Here is a 12,024-nt window from a genome sequence, read left to right on the forward strand (position 1 = left end):
ATTTAACTAAATCAGTATAGTTAAATTGGTACTAGTTTTGCATATCATAAAGACCCAAGATTGCTGGGTTTTCCTCTGACAGTCAAAAATATTTCAGGTATGTGCCCTGCTGTGACAGAAGTAGCTCGGTGTGTTAGGCCTCAACAGGGGTTTTACGGCCTTTCCATAGCTTCAAAAAAAGATGTTGATGAAGGAAGCTTGAGGGGTGTTTTCTTGTGGAGCTCCAAAAGTGCCTGGATGCAAATCTAGACATATTCTTCTCATCACCCTGGTACACACACCACACACTGTGGCCAGGTACAGACATTACACTATTATTGGTATGATCGGAAACCAGGCTATACCCATAACAGAAAAGAAATTCAGTGCACTGTTCAGCACACTGGTTTAAAAATGGTGGAAGCCGGTTTAAGATTTGCCTCCTCCCACTAAGGCGACTGCATGTTCTGTGATCTGAACTATTCTGCTTACAGAAAACTGTGTAACTTAGATCGATTCTGCCCTGAGCTTTTTGAATGTCTGTACCTAGCCATAGAGACTGTACACCATGTCCATCCACAAATACACACAGTGATATCCTGGGGAACAGATCACAAGACCTTAATCTCCAAAACACAGTCATCTACCCCTTGGGCTAAAAAAAAAAAAAAAATCTGCTATCTGTCAACAGTATACAGTCTTTTTAGGTGAGGCACCACAAGAGAGACACGTGGGCTCACAGCCTTTTCTATCTAGAGATCTGGGGTCTAGGTTAGAGATATGGTTCAAAATGAATGCTGCTGCAGTCCCCCATCCCTCCCAAAGTAATTAGTCTATACCCTTTCCCACTTCTGAAATACACAGAGCCAGCTTTAGCAAAAGGAAGGCCCTATGCAAAATCAGTGTGAAGTAGGCAGGAAAAAAGTTACATACTACTAATCACTCAAAAGTTAGTATTTCATTGAAGACTCAATATTCAGAGGCACTGTAAGAAATTACAATACATTGATTATGATTCTAAATTTTAAGGCAAGAAGCAAACATTTTCACATGCTAAGTTTTCCTACAGCATGGAGCCTGGTGTGACAAGCACCCATGGTTCCTGACAAAAGCCACCTTTGGAAGAATGCTGGAGTAGAGGCTAAGGAAGAAGCTGAAAATGGAGCCATCTGTACTGTCCCCATGCATAGAAGATTCTCAGCCAGGACCAGATTCCAGTCCCTTTGTCACCCAGTGAGAAAGGGGAAAGGCAACGTGGCCTAGAGTTCTGAATGTTCAAGCAGATCTGATTTGATTCAGCAGAGCACAGTTGTTCACCCCCACACTATTAAGCAAGGTGGTTAAATGGGAAAACTAGATATTGTGATAACACAGGAAAGTAAGAACAAGGGTAATAGGTTGCAAAAGAAAGAAGGAAGGAAGCTGGAATCTGTGTAAAAGGAACTTATTCCAGTATGAGCGGGCTGAGATGGCTTAAGTCTGGAGCACAGGAACTGCCAGGAGGCGCTTGTTGACACAGAAGTGAATGTACAATGGGAGAGGAATGTGGGATGGAGGGCTAACAGTGAGTTTGGTGAGTTCAGGAAGCAAGGGGGAGGGGAGAAGAGAGAAAGAGAGGCTTAGCCACCACGCAGATTTTTGCAAGCTTTCAGAGCTTTAGAAAAGAAAGTTAAACTAAAACCATGGCTACTGTAGGGAGGCTGATGTCATCTGTCTCTGTACATAAAAGGCTCCAGTTTTTCTTCCTTTGTGTAGCCCAAGGATGACATCATCCCACAGTCACAACAACATACCGTTGTGCTGGAGCACTTCCCCTGCTGGGCTCTAGCCAAAGATCTCACTCCTTTCACATATGTCAGTCTTTTCCCAAAAACTCTCCTTGACCTCCTCTGAATTCTAAACCCAACTGTCTAGTCAAATACAGCCCTCTGGGAGCCAACAAATGACTGCAGTCTGTGGCTGTGCAGAGGAACTCCTATTCAAACAATAAGGAGCAAGGCATACACCTCAGCAACCCAGACTGGGGCCTCCCCAGCAGATTTCAGCTGCTTTACAATGCAGCCAAAGCTGAACAGTGTGAACTGATTAGACAGACAGGGCAACTGTGGCTATTTAATTATTTTCAAGGTCGAATCCTCTTTGATGGGATGTGGTGTAACACTCAGTCTTGTAGTGCAATATTGCAGCTAAATAGGCAGAGCAATGAAGTTGCCTCATTTCTGAAGCAGCAAGAACCTTGCACCAACACAGTCCCTGGGAGATTTTTTTACTAACCGGCATGCACACATGCTTATTTAATTAACAGTGTGGCAGTCTCTGCTATAGGCAGGCCACAAGGAAAAAGCACCCTGAACACATGTTATTTCATACAGAAAAGGGAGATTGGAAGTGAATTTATTACTTGTGAAATGAAGCAGATACCAGCAAAGAAAACTACAGAGGTCTGGACTAAATATCCAGATCAGTAACTCTGAACCTGTATGCGTTTGAAACTGAGGACTAATTGAGGCTTGAATGTTTAAGCCTGGACCCCTGTTTAAAGAATACCTCCTCAGAATACAGGAATATCCCCTTGGTCAATCAGTGGTGAGGGGCAGGGCCACCATCTCCTTGGCCAATCAGCAGTGAGGGGTGGGGCCACTACAAAAAGAGTGCTATATTGGGTCCATGAATTCCACACAAATGAACATGTGGCACCCTGTGAAATGAGTGAGGGCAAGTGGTAGAATCAACAGCAAATTTGTGAGCCTCTCCAGCTCAGCCAGCAGGACTTGCTCCCCTGCATCGCAGTTTCACATATCCCACAGCTCTGCCATTCTCTCCAGACAGGCCAGCCTCAAGAGAACGTGGCATAGCAGGTGTGAGACTCGAGCACCCCCTCCCCCTACCGGGATCTGCTCTCACTCCAGCCCAGCTCTACGCTTGAGAGCCAGGGGTATACACTGCAGAGGGACCTCACCTCCCCACATCAGCATTCAGCACAGACACTAGGCATCTGGGAATCTGCTCTGGCACCATTCTGGTCAGAACTGGGCTGAGCGGAGTCAACGGGCATTGGATGCCTGTGGCAATGCAGCCAGCTGCCCAGTGGGACCTACCCCTCCTTACTCAGGAGACAGACAGGTTTGCCTGTCCTGGAGGAAAAATAATGGATTCATTCCCCAAGGACTCACCAGGCTGCTTGGTTGGTCCAAAGACGGTGACAAAAGCCTCCTCCCAGTCCCACTGGCATTCTAGCGGCTACAAATGCAGTGTTGCACCTGCCAGCTCTCGAAGCTGTTATCTTGTGCTGAGGCAGCCTGGTGGGGAGGTGTGTGCAGACTAACTGCCCAGCCCTGGCACCTCAGCTGCCCCCAGGGTCTGGGCCCAGCTGCACTTGCCCAGCCCAGAGTCAGGGAGCTCAGGTATGAAACAATGCCTAGGCTCTCACTGTGCCCGAATGTGCGCTGCAGCCAAGGCTCCTTGCATAGGCACAGAAAGACCAACCTCTGGGATCCTCCACCTCCCTCCCTCCCTGGCTGGCTCCAAATTCTGCTACTCCTGGCTGCGTAGCTCTCTACCTCTGGGCACAGACAATAGAATTGCCAGGACAAATAACTGACATGCATTTCACCAACAAACTGATAGAACAGAACTTTTTGCAGTCCAGTCCTCATTTAGGAATGGACAGAGGACAAAGGGCTAAAACACAGGGCAGTCCAGTATAAAACAAGACCAGTGGCCACCCTATCAATGAAGCATTATGTTTTCTCTTCAGAGAGCAAGTACATCACATGAGAAGCTTCACAAATTCACCCACAGGGCCCTGCATACGCACCTCACCTTTGTTCCAAATGTACTGCTCAGGGGTGAGAGGTCCTTCTGTTATATTGCACACTGAGTTCATGGCCTTTTTTCAGTAAGAAATATGCTAATGGGGATGCAAGTCAGTCTGTTAGTGTGTATACACACACAATATACTAAATCTAGATGAAGAAAGCTGGAAGTAGCATACTGTAGAAAAGAAGAAATCATATACTATAAGTGAGAGAGATTCTGAGTAGCTTACCATTGATATACCACAGCATCTGGAACCCACTTTTAGAGGTGATTCCATCAGAGTAAAACTCCACATGAAGACTGGTTCCTGTGGTGCTCCCTACAAGGGGAATGGTATTTCCACAAAAAGTGTTTATCAAGTTGGACTGGGTGCTGGGTCCATCATAGAGCTGCAAAAAACAAACAAAAAAACAGTGGAAAAAAAGCAGCTTCCTCAATCTGCGAAACTGGAATAGGCTTCTAAAGAAAAGACACAGACACAGCACAACAGCCACCTTAAAATAGCAAAGTGCACTAAATGAAGCACAGCTAGAGTTGAGGGAAATGTTGGCCCAAATTGAATTCAGTGACAGGTCTTTAAATATAATGGCTGTCTTTTGTCATAGGAATAATCAGTGTCTTTGGAGGTTGCCAGGAAGAAAGGGAAATGGCAGATATTAATGCAATGAAATTGTAAGATATGATGAACAGCCCAGACTCTACTGAAGACCTATTTGACTAGGAAACCTAAAACAAACTCAAGTGTTGCCAACTCTTGTAATTTTAACTTAAATCACATGATATTTTGTCATGGAAGGGAGCAGGGTTCATGGCCCTGCTTCTACAGTCAAGTGATTTCATAAATTTCAGCTTTCCTTTGGAAGACAGTATGCTCCTATCCCTTCTGGTAATGCGGAAAAACCTGAACACATGAAAGCAAGTGCCCTCAAGACTCAGATACCAGCAGGTAACTCCAGATTCATTATCTTTTTCACCTTATGAGTTCTGAATGCTCTGTGTAAGCAATGCTGTATATTCAAATCTCCAGGTTGCACTGGGCATTTTGGTATTTTTGCCAGGAGCAGGGGAGCATACAGAAGCAGTGGTGAAATACTTCCTAGTCCTACCCAAAAGGATTAAACTCACTAACACAAATTGCTACATTATTCTCTCACCAAAAATATACTTGGCTTATGGGTTTTAAAACATAGAATTTAAAGTTAGGTTCCTAACTGGCTATTTAAGCAAGCACCCAAATATTTTGCTGGAAGTTGCTGGATACTCACACCTTTTTAAAAACGTATCCCTCTTTTTGGTGCCTTAGTCTTACTGCAGACACTGAGGTTTGCAAAATGTTGACCCAAATACCGTAGAGGGCTTTGAAAACACAGTGCCATCTTTCTTCATAGGTTGCACTCATGATATCACACATTTGAGGAAAAGGCATTTGATAAAAACCTGATAACAATGAGAATGTGACATATCTTGACCCAATTGTGCTTAGTTTCTGGCCTTAAGTGCTGTCACATTACATTTTTCGTTATTACTTCTGTATTTGTTGCTATGGTTCTCAGTGTTTGAATAAACTCCCTCGTGCTTCTTTATCACATTGCCTTGGTTTGGTATTCATCTGATCTTCTGACTCACAGAACATATCTTTCTAACATAAACCAGAAAATAATTGGCATAAGAAACTGTGCCTGAACATCTTCATTGCTGAGCCTTCGGCATGTACTCTTTCAGAATTTTGTCAGAAACTGCTCTCTGTTCTGATCCTCCCCACTATAAAATTCTCCCTCTGAAGATTGCAAAGAGCTAGATGGATGATTTTTTGGAGCTAGCCAAGGTTATTTAACTTGTTCTAATTTCAAAAGCTCTTCTCTGAATACCCCTCACTCCATCAGGTGGAGCTGTCCTACTCTGCACACTCACACATGGTAAGATGGAAAATATTGATCAACCATGCAGACTGCCATTTACTGCAAACACATAATTGTAGACTGGCAATATTTCATTAAATCTCAGCTGCTGCTGTTCAAGATGTAGGTCTTGTGGAACCATTAGAATTTTTTTAAATTGATTTAGCTCTATCTGGAGGTATGAGGGACCAGAAATCTACTCAAAGTTGATGCCTTTATACACAAAAGCATGCTGTAGTTTCCAGAAGCTACAGGCATTCTGTAGGAATAGCAAGGTTAAATTCTGCACAGAAGTTCTCCTGAAACAAAAATGGTGGTCACCCTTAGCCACAAGCCTAAAGGCCTGTGAATATATGCAGTCCCAAAACTTTACAAGTGAATAAAAGGATTTAAAAACAATTGTAATTATTGTTTTAGTCAAAAATTCCCAGGTGAGGCTAGAGAAATCTGAGAATTTCTAACTTCCAAAGTAACCTCCCAATTATTGCAAAACTTTTCTTCATTTGTGTTTGGTGATAAGGCACAGAGTTTTAGTGATGGTCGTCCTCACAAGATGTTGACAAGTTCAAACTGTCTACATCTCTCCAAATTGCAACTATGAGATGCAACAAGCAGGAGAAATGAAGATGAGATATAAAATATTCCAAGTCACAATTATGACATTCTCTGGAGCAGGGCTGAAAGCTTTATACACTCCTACACTCCTATATGACTTCGGTCCTACAAAATTAAATGAAGGCAAATCCGGTTAGATTCCTCATAAAAGTTTGACTGCTGGATGTCGTTTAAAGCCAATACTTCCTGCAATAGCCTCTAATTTTTGCAAGCAACAGAAAAATCTGAAGGATTTAATGATCTGTAGCTTAAAATAAATAATTTAAAAATCATACATTAGGCATGGTGTTGAAAAACATCTGAAAGTTATTCATTGAATCAGTTGGTAGCAACACTGAAATCAAGCTGAAAAATCCATCTAATTGATCTTTTCTAAGTTTGATTCATCAAATGGGTGTTATTTTTATCTAAGCAGACAGTTAACGTCACATATCTATGTAATTCCCCTGAAAACAAACAGTCACTTTTTCAATATACAAATAATGTTGCTACGGAAACCACTTCATGCCGTGCTGCCCCTTGGTTCTGTTTTCAGACGAGAATATTATTCACGGGAAATTCAAATGGCCTGCCAGCTGTAACTCATTGAGAGTAAGACAGGCCTGCTACAGCTAGAATTACAGACTTTTTTTTTCTTCAAGCTGTCTTACCCTTATAATGAAAGGAACAGCTGTGCATTTTCATGAAGTATTTTGAACCAAATTTTGATTTTGGATAAGATAAGCAATTGCCACTGAAGCTTATGACCATTTCCTTAACCACAGTTGGTCTCTTAATCTCTCAGACATGCTTTTTTTTAATTAAGAGATATTTTGTTTCATCATCTCTATTATTCTCTAACTTGGAGAAAGGGCAGGGGGAGTTCTTGTCTAAACCATGTCAGGCAAAGTATTCTTGTTGCCTGGATAAGACAATTGAACCTTGGAATGATTTATTACAGATTACTACTGAAGAAGGAAAGGGAAGTGAATGAAGCTGTTCACGCCACTGCCGTGGGGGAAGGGCCAGGGACTCTCCGCAGCTTAGGGCCCTAGGTATGTGCCTAATTTGGCTTCTTTTATGCAGCACCAGTTCTTTTGCTAGATGAGGCTGAGGAAGACCCCAGCCCCGACTCAAATGGTTCAGTGCAGAAATGGTCCATCCAGAAGGGCCTGTTTATCAAAGGTTAAGATGGAGCTAGTTTCCCTTTATCTTCCTTGTTTTTCCCCTTTGCCAGTACCAGGGCTATAACTCCAGATAATGTGCATCTTCTGTATCAAGAGAGTTCCAGATCAATTGACTTCAGTGCATTGAAACTGCGCAGAAAGAGGTGATAACTCAGAGAATCTGATCAGAAATCATTTGGTGTTTTCTAGGACAAATTTACTTACTTCAATGCCACCTGAAAATTTATGGGCTAATGTAGATTCTGGAATCTTGACATTTAGTACTTCCTGCAAAAATCTCTGATGCTCTGGACTACTGATGCCCAATGAGGGTGCTTTGGCACTCTGGGGTGCCTTAAGATCCTTTAGGGGTGCCATGGCATGCCACGTAACATTAGCACTGTTAGGAGTGCAAACATGATTCACAAGATAAACCCAATAATTTCACATATGAATCCATAGTATTAAAAGTATTCTGAATTCTTTGCAAAGAAAAAATGTGGTATTATTTTGCCATATTTAAAAATGTGGGAAAACTAAGAACTGGCATTTTCTGAAGGGTGCCCAGAATCTACAAAAGGTTAAGAACCTCTACTCTGGACCTAAGCACCACCTGTTCATTTTCGTTACACTGTTCTGCTTCCAATACACTACATAAATACCCCATAGCACTCCTCCAGGCTAGAGACAGACATTTAAAAAGCCTGGGTCTGAATTGATTCAGTCTTTGTAGGTTAGTTGAACCTGCAAAGCTTGAAATAATTTGGAGGTGGATAGACTTCCCTTTTTATTCTAGAAATGCAGGCACATATCTCCAGTGGCTCAGGCTAGAAGCTGGGGGTGGGGGTGTTAGAGCAGCCCTCCCTTGTTTCACAGAACTGAGCAGAGGGGTGTGTGGCTAGGACCCTCCTGAGCTGCCCAGCAGGGAATGTTTATCATCCCTAACTCACTGTTTATCAACCCATTAAGAAAACAAAGCCTTTCTTCAAGCTCTTCTTAAACAGTTTTTCCAAGGAAGGACATTAAGCTACCTGCTGATTAGCTCCAAAAAGCCTGTGTCCCTTTGTTGTCTCCCACAGCATGGACCCATAGACAGCATGTGGTCTTCTAGCTAATGCTGAGGTGTCTGCATAAGGTGGGGCATGGGGAAGGAATAATCCCTGCTTAGCAAGGAGAAACCAGGCAGATGCTCTGTGTCTGTAAGTCTCTGCTGGAGCTCTAGTCAGGGAGCATAAGGGACAGGCTGTGGAGCAGAGAGCCCCGCCAGTCCAGAGAGCATGCTGGGATGCTGGGGGAGTCTGGTTTATCTTAAACCAGCAAGGAATCTAGGACAGACATTGTATAAACCAGTTGGACCGAAATCATTTAAATTTGATACTATGTTCAACCAGGTTTATCGCAAACTGGTTTCAGCCATTTTCAAACTGGTTGATGTGCACTAAGCATCTGTTCTGTTATAGGTTTTTAAACCAGTTTCTGATCATTTATATCAGTTTATGTGTAATGTCTGTCCCTAGCCCCAGAGACAGGAGCATTTCCCCTCTCCATGAAAAAGAGGGCTATTAAGTGGCATGGCTAAGACCACGAAAGGAGTCACTGTTAAGAGTGGAACTGGAACCCAAGAATGGAACTGAATGGAAAAAGAAATCTCTGTGCTGTGAAAAATATCAAGTTTTTGTCAAAAAGTCCATCCTCATTTAGGATAAAGAGAAAATGTTGAGAAAAAAATAGTAAATTAGAAGCAGAATTTTTCAGCTTCTCATTTGCCTACTTAGAAGTCCTGTAAGCAGGAAGAAGAACTGACAAGAACTCTTGCAGGCAGCTGTTTGAGGCTGACTGCCCCGCCCCGACTTCTCCCCGCTTCTCACCACCACCCAGCTGGCAAAGAAACGATCAAGAAGTAGAGGTTTGGGGCACTCTAGCCGTTCACTTTGTTGTCAACCCAGCTGCAGTTTTCCAGCTGCTTGCCTAGAAGACTTCCTGACAAAAAAATTGATACTTTTTGGCCAAAAAAAGACATTTTCCATTGGCCAGGTATCCAAGTTGTAGCTGTATTGGTCTAGAGGCAAAAGGAATCAGAACTCATGGTAAAGATGATATTTTTTATTAGACCAACTAATAAGACAGATTTTTTTTTGCAAAAATCTAGCTGGTTTAATAGAAGAGATCACCTCTTCTACAAGTTCTGATTCTATTTTTCCATGGAAATTTTTGATTTTTCAAAAAAGGACATGTTCTACCAAAGAATCAGTTGAATGAAAACCCCACAATTAGCTCTACTGATGGCTGAAAGGCTGTCAACTGTTATCAGACATTAAACAGAAGCAGCACTCTGCGAGGCAGCACTTTGTCTAGACATGGTGGGAACTTGTCATAGATTCATAAGAGAGTTTCACGTTGACCCAGTGGCGGAACAGCATATCATAAACACCTTTTTCAAAACTGATACAAATTAGCTGAAGTCTCAGAGATCTCCCAAAACAGCTTGAAGCTGTACTTACAGAATGATGTTGTTCAGGGTAGACCAGGAAGGATTATTGTGTTTCACCCAGCACCAGAAAGTTTTGGGAAAATCCCCAGATACAACATATACTAGGACCAGGATCCTCCCACAAATGAAAAAAAGCTATGATGATATTTTTCTTTGACAGGCCTCAGCATTTTGAGTAATGACTAACAGCCCATATACAACCTTTCCTAAGTGGATAATTTTCTGGCAGAAAACCAATGACAGAATCACAAACAAAGCCTGTTACCAGAAAACAAAGCCAAACAAGAGCAGACACAATAAAAACCCAAACAACTGAATGTTGATAAGAATTCATGAGTGATATAACTATTTACAAGATCAAAAATAGGGAGAATATATTTGTAAAAGACTAATTTCCATATAGCAAAAATAACTTGCAAGGGGCAGTTCAGGAACCCTCACATGTGTTAACCAGAAAAAAAAATGAAACTCATTCAGTAGGATGTAGGTAACAACAATATCACACCACTGAGACAGGTACCTTCTCATGGCTTCTGCATGTCAGTGATTTACTATGTGAAGCACTATCATCTTTGCTACATACAGGAGCACCAACAAAAATACAGTTGTAGGTACATAGGAAATGATTACACCTAGCCACAGGAATAAAATCTGAGTATTAATGCTAGATAGCTGTAGATTTCAGTTCTGACCTATATCTACCAACTGCTACAGCTAGAAACAAGTGTAAGCACACACATAAAGATATGTAAAATAATATATAAAATATAGGGTTTCTCTTATTTATCTGGCCAAGACTAGAGAGTGTTTTCATGCAATTTGTTTGATATTTTTACATGCATAGAACCCAAACTGCATTGAATTATCCAGCAGAGTAAAAACAATTTTTTGAATCTGAATTTTGCAACGAAACCAGAACCCTAGCTTTGAACTGTGCCAAAATTTGAGGTGTTTGAAACCTGGGTTCAACTGTATTGGTTAGAATCCCAAATGACTTTTTTTTTCTGCTTTGCTTTATGCAACTACTGCCTCCCCCAACTGTAATAATTCTTCACTCAATACAGGATGCTAAATTAGCTTCCCTCAGCACTTTGTATTTATCTCCCACTTTCATCTCTAACCTTTGGCCTGTGCTGATTGATCCCTCTCTTGATTTCCTTACCTGTTGATAGTCTTCTCTCAAAACTTCCCCTCAAAACAAATATCCCCTTCCTACATAAGCCCTCCCCATTTAATATCTGTGCATATTTATGTGCAAATTTTGAGTAAATAAAAGGTTCTTCCAGGGAGGACGTATAACTGGGAAGTTACCTACAGTCACATTAGGAACCATTTGAACATCATGAGAAGCGCCAGACTGGGCAAAGAATGTGGTCCAAAGCGGGTAGAAGTGGGGGTTTCAATTTGTTGCTCACACTCTTTCTGTGATTTGCAAGCCCAAACTCTAGGCAACTTTCCTCTACCTCCATAACTTTACTGCATTAGATTAATTACTTAGCAATGTTCTTCTACAGAACAAGACATTTATGCACACAAGACAATCCCTTTGGGATTCATGTAATCTGTGGAATGTGCCAATGGCTAGTTTTTAATAATAAGCATTATATCTGATAAAGGGAGTCTATGTTTTGTCTTGTAAGCTGAGCCTGAAACACTTAGCTCTGGTAGAAATATCAAGCTGAGTTAAATTCCATATTTTCCTGTAATATAATTTTAAAAAAAATAGAATTGTCATTTCTTATCCTAGCCCAGCAGATCACCTTTTCAAAGGAAACAGCCTTCAAAATTCTAACTAAAAGTAGTTCTGTAGAACTTCACTTTTCTCAGTAAAGTTCTGATTTTGCACATAATGCAAAAAAATCAGTTAGCTCCCCTTGTAAGACTGTATTCATCACTTTATGGCACAATAAAAAAACCCCAAGAATCTTTAAACAAACTGGTCAAGAAAGCTGGTTAAAACAGCAGTGCTGTGTCTGAAGAGAGAACACTGGCAGAGAGTGTGCCATGCGTGCAGCTCCAACACTGCTAAGGAATAGTTTTTGCATTCTTAAATCATTCATTTCTTTGGTGAAGTATA

At 41.6% G+C, this 12,024-nt stretch overlaps 1 protein-coding gene across 1 annotated transcript in view; it reads right to left on the reverse strand.

The window, feature by feature from the left end:
• The window catches only part of CUBN (cubilin), a 243,190-nt gene that overhangs the window by 150,699 nt on the left and 80,467 nt on the right, over positions 1-12,024 (reverse strand). Inside the window, exon 28 of the mRNA XM_090049811.1 lies at positions 4,028-4,187. Within this exon, the coding sequence (XP_089905937.1) occupies positions 4,028-4,187 (160 nt within the window). The remainder of the gene's footprint in view (positions 1-4,027; positions 4,188-12,024) is intronic.

This window comes from Crocodylus siamensis, chromosome 5 (genome assembly GCF_052110815.1).
Source record: "Crocodylus siamensis isolate JL-2025a chromosome 5, ASM5211081v1, whole genome shotgun sequence".
NCBI lineage: Eukaryota > Metazoa > Chordata > Crocodylia > Crocodylidae > Crocodylus > Crocodylus siamensis.